Source organism: Felis catus, chromosome F2, assembly GCF_018350175.1.
Source record: "Felis catus isolate Fca126 chromosome F2, F.catus_Fca126_mat1.0, whole genome shotgun sequence".
In the NCBI taxonomy this organism is placed as follows: domain Eukaryota; kingdom Metazoa; phylum Chordata; class Mammalia; order Carnivora; family Felidae; genus Felis; species Felis catus.
Genome location: NC_058385.1, coordinates 4,736,655 through 4,752,559, shown reverse-complemented (window position 1 = coordinate 4,752,559; position 15,905 = coordinate 4,736,655). Strand labels below are relative to the sequence as shown.

Below are 15,905 nucleotides of genomic sequence, written 5' to 3'. Positions count from 1 at the left end.
TTCTCCGATTCCCTAGGTCTATTTCCTTTCATCCTTAGTCTTATGGAATCATATTCCTTTCCTTTAGAGCATTTATTATAGCTGTAAATCTGTATTAGTGACATTCTTTGATTCTTGTCTCTTCCACTAGATGTAGGCTTGAGTGTTTCCCATTCTGTTTCCAATCTTTACACACAACTGGGCTCGATAAATAATATTTCACTTAATGAATTGTGCTTCTTAGGAAATTTGACCAGAATCACACCTTTGATTTTAGAATCAGGCACTAAATTATTTCTAATTAATTTTGCTTGGATGAGGACGGATAAACTGTCACTAATCTGAGAAGTGGTCTTAATCGTAAGTTGTGTACTCATAATGGTGTTGTCTTAAGTAATAGTTCTGTAAGTTACCATGTATTTTTAACAAATAAGAAGCTTTTTAAACCGTAAGCATATTTTTTAAGTTGATTTAATAGACTTGATAAAAGAGGTTTAATAATTTAATTTTTAAAATACAAATTCCCAAAAAATAAGACTGACTTAAATTATCATAAAATTAAATTATTTAAGATGAATTTTTATAAGAATAAAGATTTTTAGATTTCATTGAAAATAGTCTAATGTTTTCTTGTTAAAGAATGTTTACTGTGAGTTTCGTAGAATGATTAAACCACATGATCCACAGTATCTTATACTTAAAAGTCAAGAAACTATACATTGGCCATATTTTAGGCAATCATAGGTCATACCATAATCTTGAGTTTAAAAGGAATTTAAGCATGGCCCTAACCTAGGTGCACTATATGTGTACCATGCTAGTAGGAAGAATGAGATACTGTTAAAATAGAGTTGGGTAAGATTTCATTACTAAAACTAATACTTGAACTGTGTCTTGAAGGGATGGTAGGCATTTATCAAGGGAAGGAGAGAGGGAAGGGTATTTCAGTCAAAGGAGCAGCATGTACCCAGCTACAGGATTTCCAAACAATTCGTGCTAGTTCCTCTAAGCAACTAGAAGCACACACAGTTGACTCTTGAACAACATGGGCTTAAACTGTGCAGGACGGCTTAAATGCAGATTTTAGTACGGTACTATACATGTATTTTCTCTTACTTATTTTCTTAATATTTTCTTTTCTCTAGCTTACTTTTTTGTAAGAATACAGTATGAAGTACATGTAACTAAAAAATGCTAGTCATCCGTTTATGTTATCATTGTGAGGCCTCCGGTCAACAGTAGTTTGTTAGTAGTTAAGTTTTGGGGGAGTCGTAAGTTATACTCGGATGTTTGACAGCAGGGAGGGGGTCAGCACCTCTAACCTCTGCCTTGTTCAAGGGTCAACTGTAATTCAGTTTGGCTACAACATAGTATGTGGGGGGGGCAGTGAGGGGGAAGAGCAGGGAAGGCAGAGGCAGGAAACGAATCTGGCAGGACAACTTGATGGTAGAGTCATAAAGAGCCCCATGTGGCACTCGAAGGAGCTTCACTCCGTCCTCTGCAGTAGAGAGCAAAATGATGGAGGGGAGACCTGAAAAGTGTGAGCAGCGAGGAGGCAGTTACAGTGAAAGAAATAATGAGGCATGGACTCTACCCTAGTGTGGGGGTATGGGGAAGAGAGGGGACACTGATAAGTCATCCCATCCCAACTCCTCAACCCTTCCCACCCCACCTCTAAGCCTCCACTAAGAAGATAGGGGACCAAAGACAGGGCATAGTTCTGGTAGACTCTTCTTTAAACATTAGTGAATATAACGTGTCTGTTGTTCAGTGAATTTTAATGAAAAGTTGTTATGTAAGAAGTCTATTAATTAGCAAAGGACAGGATATGTTTTACAAAGTAGAAATGATTATGAGTCAATCTTTGTCATTTTTTACCGCATGCCGAAACTTTTAACATGGATTATTCCATCCTCAAATAATAGCCTGACTTTTACGTGTGGTCATATTAACGTTAATCAACTTAAAAGGATATTCCATGAATTAGTTTTCTAAAAGATTATATGTTTTATTAGTGCATTGGGTTTTAATTAATGTTATACGTTAGAAACTATTTACAGATTTGTTACACCTTAAGGAATAAAGTAGGAGTCTAAATAGGATAGTTTGTAAAAGCATAACTCTCTATACCATGAACCAACACTGTAACCAGGAACAGGCGGCCTGGACAAGATGCCTTTGCTTTGAAACCCTATCTCCTTCTGTTGCATCGGGAGATCCCAGGGGCCAAAGCAGCAGTCACATAACAGCCCTGTAACGTAGCTCTGCTAAAATCTCCCTAATCATAGTGGTTGCTGAAGTGCGTCCTTTCCTGACGAAGCTTTGCCACTGTTAGCCACGGCAGAAATGTCAAACAGAGATGTGGACTGCACGAGCCCTTTTCGTGGCCGCTGGCCCATCGGCTTTTTTTTTTTTTTTTTTTTTTTTTTTGGAAAGGGCAGTGGAAGGTGAACTTAGTGTATATCACTTGTGGGGCATCACAAGATTGGTATCATGAGGAGCTTTTCCTTATGCTCGTTTTTTAAGCCCTAAGTGAAGTTTCAGTATGGCAAAAAAAACAGGTTGTTTTAAAAATGTGAATTATATCATTGATAATAAAACTATATATTTGATCAGTTTAACTTCATAAATATGATATTTAAATCAAATCTCCTGATGTTTTATCCTTAATTTTGGTAACTTCACTATTTGAAAGAAGTGGATTATGTTAATTTTTTTAGATTTAACCTTTTGTTTAAATGAATTAAAATATATTTGTTTTTTCGTGCAGATTTGAGTTCTGTGAACCCGCATTTGTGGTTGGTAATTGCCTCCAGATAGCGTCTGACAGTCATCAGTATGACCGCATTTATTGTGGGGCTGGTGTCCAGAAGGATCATGAAAACTACATGAAAATCTTACTGAAAGTTGGAGGCATTCTGGTCATGCCTATAGAAGATCAGGTAACTTCTACTGTCCTTTGCTTAAGCATGTTAGTTTAAGGTGGGAAATGTTCTATCCGTGAAAAGTAGGCTGTGATTTTTAAGGAAGCGGTACTCTTCACAGATCTAGCTATAAAAACAACAAAAACAAAACCTTGAAACAGACTCTTGAACCAAAGCAGATACAGAAGAGATCCTTCTACTAGGGTTTGAAGAGATTTTCGTCTCCCCAGAGCTTAGCCTGTGTGATGTTTGCCAAGTTGCTTCCTCCCACAGTTTTTGTACCCAGAGCTGTTCAGTTGGGTGTGAAGATCTCTACCAGCCACTCAGTTTCTGACATTCTTTAGTTCTTTGAGCGTAGAAAAGAGAAATTCTATTTGGGATTTGGACTGCTTAAATCCGTTAAAGAAACAAGTAAATTTTTAAATCTTGATTTAGTATGACATAGACTCATTTGAAAATATTTTTTCAGTTATTTATCTGCCTTCGGTTTGGAATTATTAGGGATAGTAAGTGTATGAAATACTAATGTATTCAGGAAATGGGTGGCTCTTTCAAAAGGAAATTACTTTAAAAATTTATAAACATGGAGCGACCTGGGTGGCTCAGGCGGGTAAGTGTCTGACTCGATTTCAGCTCAGGTCACGATCTCACGGTCATGACCTCAACCCCTGTGGAGCCTGCTGGAGATTCTCTCTCTCCGCCTCCCTCTACCCCTCCCCTGCTTGCGCTTTGCTCACACGTGTGCTCTCTCTCTCTCTCTCTCTCTCTCAAAAAAAAATTTTTATAAAAATGTATTTCAAAACAAATCCTTAATATTCATATTAACCTAAATTTGAGACGTTTAAAATGCCTTGTGGTTTACACGGTAGGAGATAAATTATATAAGACAACTGGGACCTTGCCTCATCATTTTGGAGTTTATAATCTTGGGGGAGGGGGTCCCTTAACATCACAGCATGTTATTTGCAACTCAGTAGATTTCACCATTACCATGCACTAAGCTCTGTAGCAAATTGTTTGTCCGTAATTAAAAAGACATAATATAAAAACATTCATTAAAAAACATTCCTGGAAAAACATTGTTACTTGAATGCTTCCAGAGTTGAGACTCCCAGATGAACAATCTTCTGTTATCTGTTGAAAATACCTTTCCAAATATTTTTAAGATAGGGCTTCCCATTGGTATTTTATTAAATATTAATTATATACTATCATCTGAATGTCAAATGGGCTTATTTTTATAATAGAAATTGAAGATATTAATTCAGCTTGATCAAGCCATGTACTGAGCTAGTTTTTTTTTTCCCAAGGACTAGGGATGAGTTTTTGCCAGGTAGGTAAAACTTGTAATGCTCTTGTGATTAATTACGTTTATTTGTGAAATACTAAGTTGCGATTAGAATTAGAATCTGCATTTTATGACCATCATGGGCAACCATGAAGTTGACTCATTGGTACAGTAATCAGAACGTGGTTTTATTAATGCTTTATATAATGCTTTAACCAAACAACTGAACCTATGTGAGACATCTAATTTGGGATCCACTGGAAGGTGTGGGTTGGAATGAGACCCCTAGAAGGTATCAGACCCCAAATATAACATGATGGGTCACTTGACCATATTTGGATATTCCATATACATTGATTTATCTATCTTGAGCTGCAAATATTTGTGATTTCTTCTGTATTATTTTATGGTAAGTATTTAAATGATAGTAATTTGGTTGCATTCAAATACAGGTGATTATATGGCAACCATTGGCAGTTATTCCATGAAAACAAAATTGTGACTGTAAGGCGATCGCATTTCCAGGATTAAGCTATTCTGTTTCTGTGTTTTCCTCCAAATAGTTAACACAAATTATGCGAACTGGACAAAACACTTGGGAAAGTAAAAATATCCTTGCTGTTTCATTTGCTCCACTTGTACAACCAAGTAAGAATGATAATGGCAAACCTGATTCTGTAGGACTCCGTAAGTAACTGTTGGTCCTTTCCGACTGAACCGTGACTGTTGTTAAACTCTTATGGTTGGGATTTAATGGACTATGTGATTATGAAAAATCAAATAAACATGCAGTTATATATTCAACAGGTTTATTCAGCTTTTTTGTGGGGGTGGGTTAAAACTCCTACCTTGCACCAGACACAGTTAGCTGCCTTCATGGACATATGAAAAGAAGGGGCAGGTCAAAGAAATCATGCATTTATTAATTATAGCTGTGACTTTACTAATTATATTAAATTTGTTGTCATTTTCTACACAGAAGGATGACAAACACAACAGCCTTTATTTGAGCTGAAAAGAGCTTGGTGGTTCTAAGACCAGAAACAAGTTTCAGGGTAGTCGAAGTTCATTGGCTAGAGTATAGAAGATAGATTATATACAGGGCTTTCCTTATCAAAGGTAAAGTCAGTGTTGGTTGTGGATACACTTGTTCGAAGGTAGAAAAATAGTAGACTGAATTGTAGGCGGTGGTAGAGAGAAAAAGAAGGATGGAGAGTTTGGCCTTGAGCGGCTAGCTGAGTGGTGGTACCATTTATTGCTGTTTGCAGGACTGGTGATGGAATAGTTTGGAAACAGGTGTGGGAAGATCAGGTATTTTATTCTGGCCGTGTTTGAGTTTCCTGTTGGCATGCACATGGCAGGTAGTCAAGTGGTTGTAAACCCACTGCACAAGGGGAGGTGTAAATTGGGAATCCTCAACCTAAAAATGGCATTTTCAGCTATGAGAATGGATGAGAGCACTTGGGGGAGAGTGAGGAGAGAGAAGAGGTGTTTGTGTTGGAAATCAAGAAAAAAACAGTATTTCAAGAAGGAGGAAGTAATAAACTTACTGCAGCTGAAAGTAGAAACAGAGGGAAGAGTAATATTAATTGGCTTGTGATGTATCATGATTTTGGAAATCAATGAGTAAGATTCCTTCCCCAAAATGAACTAACTTTACCATGGTAGACTTCTTGCTTTAACTTGCTTTTTAAATGAATATATTTCAAAGGAACCTGGCGTTACATTTAACTTTATTTTCATTGTTTATTTTACCCTCTTGTGAGCTACGTGGTTTTCGTGGCCTGTTTTTCCCTCTTCCACGTTCTTCCCAATGGAGAGAAGGATTTGGCGGTCAGATAGCTAGGAATTGAAACGTCATTTTTATCACCTACTAAAGGAGTTGGGGCGGAATATGGCTTAGGTCCGCACCCTTAAATTAGACTATCCACGCAGCCACAGGCAGTAGTGGCCAGCCTCCCGTCGTGTGGGCTCGCTCCGTAAATGCAGGGGAGCAGAGCTTCACGTGTGGGTGAGCGGAGGAAAAGACCAGGGAAAGGCCACACGTGGACAGCTGCTTCGCACGCACGAACCATACAGACCGCTCCTCCTGCCGTGGGGACGAAGGTATGTGGTGGTGCAGACAGACCCATGTGGTTCTGTGGTAAGGGGCAGTGAGCGGCAGGGGGGGGTCTCTTCCCTAGACCCCGGGAGAGGGCTTCCTAGCGTTCTTCTGTAACGGGAGCTGCCATCGGAGAGACCTGTTGACCCCTCTTTCCAGATTCACAAGATGCATCAATTCTGACACAGTGCTCTTACTTTAATCTCATTTAGAAAGAAATCAGGCACTCAGTTCAACAAAAAATTTGAACCTTTCACAATTCGGAAAGTGTTAATCAGCCATTTTTTCCGAATGTACTTGTTGCTGTTGTATGTTACTCACAAGATTGAGTCAATCTACACAACAGAACGACATAAGACGATTACATAAGGAAACTTGAGTATATAGAAAATTGAAAATAAGAATGATAAAAAAAAAGGATTATCAAAAAGATCCATTCTGTTAGTAAAGTTACTCTGCTGGAATGTTGAATTTAAACTTCCTTCCTGTCTGTTCAGAGACACGTGTTAGATGTATTCTGGGACTGAAAGGGACTGGTGCTAGGAACACCAGAATCAAGTAACTGTCACTTGTATTCACATGCATTGTACAGTTATTTCAAAGTATACTTTTTGGTAGACCATACACACACATTCCCTCGTATATATAGGTGTATGTATATACCATATACTACATACTATAATATTTAGTAGACCATACCGTACGAAGATCATTGAATATTTCAACTCCTTGCTAAAAGCAATAACTAAAAGCAATAATAATAATAATAATAATAACAAAGTAAAACTATTTTTTCCCTCCTGTTTTCCAAATATCAGAATTACAGGTCATATTTATGACCATTTTCGTTAACCTATCATAACAGGTTAGAGAGTCACAAAAAAGAAGTAATGAAAAAAATTCTGTGACACAGTGGCCTAACCACAAATGTAATAATGTATATCTGTAAAGATATATAAGTGTCCTTATAGAGGTCCCTGTGGATTTCTGTGCATCAGCCATGTAGGTGTTTCACTTTCTCATGGAGACTGTTGTAGCCCGAGACATTCCTCTTTATCTGACAGTTTCCCTAGTTTAGTGTCCTTTAGAGGAGTCTAGTTTGTAAATGTGGTTTTGCAGTAACACAGTTACAAATGGGCAATTTTCATTCTTTCTCATTTTAAAGATGTCCATACAGTATAGCTCTAGGTAGTTAATAAGACTATCCTCTGTGGGTTGATGGACATAACTGTGAATGTAAAGTAGGGGCATAAATTTGGTTGAAAGGGATAAAAGGGGGAAGAGCCTAAATGAAAAAAAAAATCCGTCATACCTGTGAAATACTTACAGGTGAAACGATCTATCCAAATTTGTCATCACAATCGTCTGTGGTGGATTTGGGAGGAAGAAATGGGAGTGTGGTAAGATTAGCTGTATGGTGAGGGTTCAAGCTGAGTGGTACGTGGGGTTCGTTATACTATTACTCACTTGTATACATACTCGAAAGTCTCTACAATAAAAGGGAAAAAAAATCATCAGCTCCCAATAGCATAAAAATGAGCCAGGAATTACGATTTTGTAAAAAATAAAAGCTTTTTTATGAATAATGTTCACAGAACGAAAATGTTCTGAAGATACTATTTGACAAAACTTAATAGGATGTTTGGAAAATAAGAACAAGTTTCTTCTGTTAAAATTGCTGATTAGAGAACATTATTTCATTAATTACAGGGGATTAAGTTACGAAAGAATGTTAGCAAAAAAAGAGAACTAAAAAAATACACATGCAAATCTCTGGCAAGTGTATTTTGTAGCTATAAAATTGCCTGTATAAATAGTTACTAAAATGTAGTTAGAATTTTCCTCAGGTTTATCGCTGCTTTTGATTCAATTCACATCTTCTTTCCTTTGTTCGCGGGGTGGTATGCAACATTCTAAAGGAGCTGCTTCAAGTTCAGGTGGGCCCTTTAGAAGGGGAAAAGGAAAAAGGGAAAAATTCTATACCAACTTAGACAAAACTTTCCTCCATACACCACCCACTAGATACTTCATCTCTCAGACATGTGGGTTTTTCCACCCCAAGGAATTCTCGAATTCTCTGTGGACACCAAGTAGGCGTCCTGTGATCTGACCCCTCCTGTCACTAACCACTGTTCGCATAGACCCCGAAAGTTAAAGGGCTTGTACGAGGCTGCCGCCATCTCCTCCAACTTGAGCCCCCAGCCACAGGTACACGTTTTCACCTGTGTTTCCGTCAGCCTGGCTGTAAATCAGGAACTCCCGTGACCCCTTTCTGGAATTCAATAATTTGTTGGAGTGTCTCACAGAACCCAAGAAAACAGTTCACTTACTGGATTACGGGGTTTAGTGTAACGGGGGCCAGCGCAGAAACAGCCGGCTGGAACCGAGGCACAGAGGGTTTGTGGGAAGGACCCAGCTTCCGCGCCTCCTCTGCGGGCCCTTCTGGCACTTGCACGTGTTCATCAGCCCGGAAGCTCTCCGAACCCTTGCAGTGAAGGCTGTTTATGGAGGTTTGATTGATTAAGTCATTGGCCATTTACGACCGACTCAACCTGCAGCCCCTCGTCCCCTCCCAGAGGGTGCTGGTCAGCCCACTCACTCAGGGGCTTACCAAAAGTTGCCTTATTAGCATAAACCCAGGGGTGCTTGAAAGGAACCTGTTATGCTCTTACCACTTAGGTAACTCCCAGGTGTTTTCAGAGCTCTGTCAGGAATGCAAAGCCAAATGTATATTTCTTGTTAAAAATCTCAAGGGGCAAGAGACTTCATAAATTGTGGCAACAGTTATGTGGCCACTTATAGAAGCTGCTGTTTTTGTAGGTTCAAAAGTGGCCCCAAATCAATGCTTTTGTGAGATTGGCCTAAATATAATGCCCTTTTCAGTCGTTGTTAATAAAAATGAAAATGCTGACTGCTAGGTTCCCGTGAAATCTTTGCAGAGACTACCTTTTGGGAAACAAATAGAGCTTCCGTGTGCATGTTAGAGATAACCTTAATTATAATTTTGGAGTGAAAGCTTTGATTCAAAATAAAATTTTAATAGTAGTCAGGGTGAGTATCAAATCCTTAACTCATAACTGGAAGCATTACAAACAAGGGAGTGTTAAAGAATAGAAAATACGGGGGGATTTTGAATATTTTCAATTCTGAGAATTATCTAAAAGTTTGTGTATCATTTAGACAAACTTTACGTGAAGCTCTTGTGGGTGCTATTTTAGGACTTAAGTCTGAATCTTTTTCCATTCTGGGTCTAGTTGGTTCTTTATGAAGTGAGGTATTCTGACAGTTTAGGATTGCAAGGTTCATCATTCTAACGGTGTCCTTGGAATAGCAGTGTTGGCAGAGGACGAACATAGTTCGGGTGTGAAAAGAAAATACCGAACATGAGGGCAAGGTGCAAGAACAAAGACCAGCTGAAAAGACTAATTATAGCTCTATTTCTTAGCTCTTTTATTAAAATTCCCAAGACTCTTTAATAGATTTATTCTCCACCAGCCTCCCCCACCCCTGCTTTTTCAGTGTTCACTCAGGCACAGGTTTCTTCTGTGTCCACACTCCCCCTTGGGTGCTTGCCAGAGGCTGTTGGCTCTCAGATTTCTGTCCCCAGCCCTGGCCTTGCCCCTGAGTCCCAGACACATGATTCAGCCGCTTGCGGTTGGGCAGGAGCAGAGACCGCGCAGTGAAAACGCCCACGTTCAGGTCCCACCTCCTGTCACCTACGACCTCTGTGACCGGGACCAAGTTATTTCACTTCTGTCTACTTCCTTTTCCTCAGCGCTAAGTGTGCTGTTGCCTGTAACACGCAGAGATGGTGGCCAGCGTGTCGCTGTTGTTTTCCTTTCTGAACTCTTCTTCCAGGAGATGTTCACGGACATTCCAGATTTCATACGGAACAGAGTTTTGATTTTCTCCTCCCCAGCTACTCTTCCTCTTTGTCGTGTCAGTAATTAATTGACAGTCGCATCTACCAAGCTGCCTGGGCCAAAGACTCTCCCACATCCAGGGCCCGTCCAGTCTGCCTTCAAAGTGTGTTTCGGACTTGTCCGTTTCTCTACGTCTTTACTGCCAACCTCCCTTACTCTAATCTGCATCGCAGTGTGGTCAGATCTCAGGTGGATTACTGGAGTATTCCCACTGGGCTCCTGCTCCCTCTCTTTATGATCCATACTCCACAGCGGACCCTCAGTGCCATTTTCATTGCATTATGACCCTGCCTTTTTAACACCCTTGATACAAGGCACATTTTTTACCAGGGCCTGTAAGATCACCCCTGATCACCTCCCTTACTGTTTGCTTCCTGCTCTAAACTTCATTGACACCAGCCTTCTTTCAGCTCTTTGAACGCACTAAGCTCATTCACCTTCTAGTGTTTCGCCATTCCCCGTGCATGAAGCTATTTACAGACGGCTGTTTCTTCGTATCGTTTAGATGTTAGCTCAGACACGCCTCTCCTAGGGGAGACCATTGGGACTACCCAGTCGGAAGTAGCCATACCCCATGTTACTTTGTATGTCATTGGTGTTTTTTCTCATATCTTCTTTTTTTGTCATAATTATTTTTTATCTGTCCCTCCCCCCAAATATATAATCTCCATAAGAGCAGGGACTTGCTTAGTCTAAATCATTCACTCTATCTAAATGAGCTCTTTAATAGTACCTGGCGTATAGTTTAACACATGGTTGTTGAGTGACTGTGAAACAGCTTAACAATTTTGGGCGATAAGCAGAACAGGTTGGTAGTTTACACATTTTAACATATAAGAGATGAGATTTCCCCTCTGTTTTTACTTAACCAGTGTTCACAAAACTCATGGTTGGCAGAAGCAGGACTTGAACTCAAATTGTTATATGTTTCAGTTTCCATGTTGGATAGTTGGGGGCAGGCCCAGACAGGAGAACAAATGGTTTTTAGTCGCACATGCCCAGTGTGGCCCTTGGGAATTCTTTTCTATTTCAGATTGCAGTAGGGGAGTTGAAAAAAAGTTTGAAGAAAAGATTTTGTCGTGGGCCACTTAGGCATGTGCTGAGGGATCATTGAATCAGCCTAGAAAGGCCTCCCATGCTGGAGTTTTACCAAAAACCCCGTCCCTTGCTGCGGCATGTATCCAGTCTGTGATAGGGTCTAGGGGAAGGAAGCACTCGGACCCTTGGACAGGGTGACAGACTGTGCAATTCTAGTATCTGCAGGCCCCTGTACGCAGCACAAGGAGGAAGTGCCATGGCCCCTCGTTCCTGGAGCTTACAGTCTGATGGTAGAGGGGGGCCAATTACAGTCTGATGGTAGAGGGAGGCCACATACCAAAGAGTTCCTACAGAAGGCAGGATTTCATAGGTTATAACAAAAAAAGTTTGCAAGGGAAGTATCCAGAAAAAGAGTACCAAAAGTAAAGAAATAAAACATACATGGAGAGTTTTTAGTGCTGTTTAACTGAGGAGGGTTATGTTTTGTTTCGTTCAGGCATTTGAGAAGGCTCCTTGATGGTAGTTTTATTTCCACAGGGATGGCAACTAGGAGAAATGAAGTTCAAGTGGGATGAGAGAATTAATTTCTCTATGTCTAAAGCATTGGAACAGAGCAGGCTACAAGGAAGAGTATGTGTTCTAGGGCTTATGGGTTTGTAGATCTGTGGGAGATGGGAGCGGAGGACCGACTGTATTTGATAGAAGTAAACATCAATAACTGAAGGAAATCTCAGTGTTTTGGCCTGTTTTGGTCTATTACATTGTATACAGCATGATTTCTGGCGGGCCTTTGCCTAAGTTGTACTTCCTGATTTACAGAGGAAAACTCGGTGTGTGTGTGTGTGTGTGTGTGTGTGTGTGTGTGTGTGTGTGTACACCCACACATGCACAAGCTTTAAAGCTCAGACTGAGGCAGTCGTTCAAATGTTGCCTTTGAGTTTTAGGAATAGATCGTTCTCTTGTATGGTTTTCAACATCAAAAATATAAAAAAATATATGTGGTATAAAATCTGTCTTCTCTTCTTATCCCCTAACTGCTTCATTCTTACGGAACCCGTTTCTAAGTTCTTACTTCCTCTTTCAAAGAATTTTCATGCATATACCTGGGGACACACATACACACATATCTACACATAGACACCTCCCCGCTTTCCACAGAATTGAGAATGGTGGTGTGGCATATAGAGAGCACCTTTGAAATCTTTGTTAGAAAAAGAAGAGGTTTTATACTTGGTGTTTTCTAACGTTTGCTAAGAAAGATTTTGTTCTGTGAAGAGATGAGCAGTGTATAATGTTTTGCTTTTTTATGTGTTCTGTGTGTGTGTTTTGTTTGCGCTTTTCTTTTTTTTTAGCTCCCTGTGCTGTCCGGAATCTCCAAGACTTGGCTCGCATTTATATCCGACGTACACTTCGAAATTTCATAAATGATGAGATACAGGCCAAGGGGATTCCTCAGAGGGCTCCACCCAAAAGGAAAAGAAAGAGGGTTAAACAGAGAATCAATACTTACGTATTTGTGGGTAATCAGCTTATCCCTCAGCCTCTAGACAGTGAGGAGGATGAGAAAATGGAGGAGAATAACAAAGAAGAGGATGAGAAAGATCACAGCGATGCCATGAAGCCAGAGGAACCACCTCAGAATTTACTGAGAGAAAAAATCATGAAACTCCCTCTCCCCGAATCTTTAAAGGCTTACTTGACATATTTTAGAGAAAAATAACTTAGATCAAGAAGAAAGAATGCCTACTGATAATTCCTTTAGTCTTGAAAATGTAGCATTTGTTAGGAGTTAAAAGAGAGCGAATTCTTTCAACAGAGCGAACTATAGTGGAAAAGGTATAACTTGTTTCCGTCTTAGTGATAAAAATGATGTATTCAGTAATTAAAAAGAATCCCTTTTTATAAGATATATTTTTCTTTAAATCTTGGAAAAAAGGCTGTTTTAACTCAGAGTGACTTCAAGAGTGGAATACAACAATACTCAAGATTTGTGTCCCGTAAATCCTTTTCTGATTCCTGACAGATTTGTAGTGCTGAGGCTTACATTTCATTTCATAGAAGGTTACATAATTGTTAAGCATATACTGGTTTTTGAACAGCAGTTGTTTTCCTTTCCTCTATGAAAACCTCCTGAGCGAATTAGGAAATCAAACGCTGTGTAGACCCACTCACCTTACTTTGGTTGCAGTCACTATTGTTGAGTTGCTGTAGTATCCCGGGCAATCGATGAGTGCAATAACAATACAGATGTTGAATAATTTAGCTTTAAAAAAAAGTTTCGTGGAGTTCAGTGGCACTGCTACTTTTGCTTTTGAATCTATTGCCAAAAGACATGGGAAAATATCTGCTTCTCTCCTAGAGATTTTAAGAGCACATCAAGTGAATATTAAATAAAAAGTATATACTCAATACAGTTCTTGATTTGTATGGACCCTTTACATTTTCAGTATTTAAAAACAATGAGGTTATCCTACTCTCTGGAGTTTTAGAAGATAGTATGTGTAGGATGGGTTTTTCTCTTGTCCACTGTATAAAGTGTTTGGTTTAAAAAAAAAATCACTGTTGTGTATGACTGTCGATACGACAGACAGGTAGGGAGTAAGCTTGAGTAACGGCCCCTTTCTTGGGTGGCTCTCAGAAGCAGGTGCACTTTAGCAAATGGAACTTCTGGTTCATTTGAATCTTTGTCTTTGACAAGGTAGGACTGAGCTAGCCTCAGAAAGAAACTCATCTTTGTCGTGTAGGAGATGTTCACGGGAATTGTATGTAGATGCCTCTTGTTTTGAAAATCCAATTCAGAATCATAGTGTAATCTTTGGGACCTATGTTGTGCTCATTTAACTTTCTCACGGTGTGTGGGTTGTTTGTTGTTGTTGTTGTTTTTGGTGAAGTTCTAATGATCACTTTTTTCTTAATATCACACACTTAACTATCCATCATTTGAATATTAATCATAGCTTATCAGCGATACAACAGTAAATGCCATTTTTGATTTGTTCCTTTTCTTCCCACTAGGGCCTGAAAATAGTCATTCCTTGTTAAGAAAGTACACAATGGAACATACTTATTACTTCATGTAACATGAATTATGTATTTTTTAAAAGGAAAAAATTGAGTGTATCTCTTATTACCACCAGCATCCCTGTTCCCCGTAGTTGATCAACTATGTTTAAGGAAACCCAACTGATACATAGTAAAAGGGTTGTTATTATCTCTTTTCAAAGATTCAACTACTAGTAATACATAGTTGGCTTAAAAAATCTCAGCTCTGGTAATTCTACACATTTAAAAATGAGCATTTGAAATATTCTAAGTATGAATTATCTCAAGTAAATAAGGGTATTTTAGTAATGGGAAAGATAATTTCATGGAAGGTGTTTGTTTTATACCAGTGACTATAGGGCTAGGTGATAGGGGTTGGGGGGTTGGGTGTTCTCTCCACAATTTTTTTCTTTCTTTAGATGATTGCTAAGCTGTTACTGTTAAGAAATGTCCCATCTCATTTCTATCAAGGAAAAAAAAATAGTTGATACAATTGTCATCTGTTAGGAATGGTCACTTTATTTTAAATTAAATGTTAGTTTTAGAAGTTTAGTATTGTTCCTGGTGCCCACCTGTTTTTATCCAGCCCCCCCACCCCCACCCCCACCCCCCACCCCGGCCGCCCTCTCCGTACTCACTCTGTCGGTTTTGGAGCTCGTGTCCAGATAGTAAACATACATATTCTTAAATGATGATTTTACTACTCAGAAGAGAGTTTTTGTTAAGGATATATTTGAAGATTGACTGGCTCACATGGTCTTTTACTCTGTGGACCTTGGCAAAGTATACAGTAGGTTTTCGTTGCCATTACATATTTTTGTCATTGAAATGTATCTTTTGTGTTTTTAAATGCATCCATTTTACAGTTGTGACTTTATTATTGACTTTAAATAAAGAAGTAGAAATAAATGAAAATTAAAGTGAAAGCCCTTTTATTAATGGGAATATATTAGAATGATCAAGAATATTTTGGGTTCGTGTTTATTTTTTAATGAACTCATGGTTACTTGGGTGTGAATAATTACGCTTTATAGGTGGAAAAAGTAGCAAAGAGAGGTAAAATTAAATGAAGATGATGAGGACTATAGTCATGGGGTTTTAACAGCCAGATAAAACACTGGAAATAATCTAGTCTTTTCTTTTGTAGAGAGGAGGGCTAGGGAGATAGCACGAGTCTCCGAAGTCAGACAGCTAGATGGAGAGGACTTTAAATAGCATCCAGCACCTGATAAACCTCAAGACATAACGACCTAGAAGACAGTTTAAGTCTACACTTCTTACTAGTTGATACATTTGGTTCTAGCCCTAATAAACAAAAATGTCATTAAAACAGCATATGCGTCACGGTTAAAACACCAAAAAGGTTAAGTATTGGTTTCTAGCTGTTTGAGAGGACAAAAGTGAAGCAAAGCCTGTTCGATCATGGGAAGACTCGGAACGTTATTTTAAATAAGCAGTTGCATATAATTCAGTTTTGTTCTCTAGTAGCCTGGCATTTTCTTCCTAATTTAGGAAATCTCTATACCAATGGATATATGCTTGAATTATTGTATACGGTTCATTGTCTGTATTTGAACATCTCATTTCCTTTGGAGTGTTGCCACCTTTGA

General features: G+C 39.1%; 1 protein-coding gene across 6 annotated transcripts in view; it reads left to right on the top strand.

Annotated features, from left to right (window-relative positions):
• The window catches only part of PCMTD1 (protein-L-isoaspartate (D-aspartate) O-methyltransferase domain containing 1), a 68,914-nt gene that overhangs the window by 52,030 nt on the left and 979 nt on the right, over window positions 1-15,905 (top strand). For 4 of the 6 annotated variants that reach the window (XM_045050166.1, XM_023248503.2, XM_023248502.2 and 1 more), the window contains 3 exons: window positions 2,750-2,921; window positions 4,755-4,878; window positions 12,606-15,215. In XM_045050166.1, the coding sequence (XP_044906101.1) occupies window positions 2,868-2,921; window positions 4,755-4,878; window positions 12,606-12,973 (546 nt within the window). In that variant the 5' untranslated portion in view covers window positions 2,750-2,867 and the 3' untranslated portion in view covers window positions 12,974-15,215. The other 2 variants (XM_045050165.1, XM_045050164.1) reach the window with 2 other exon arrangements.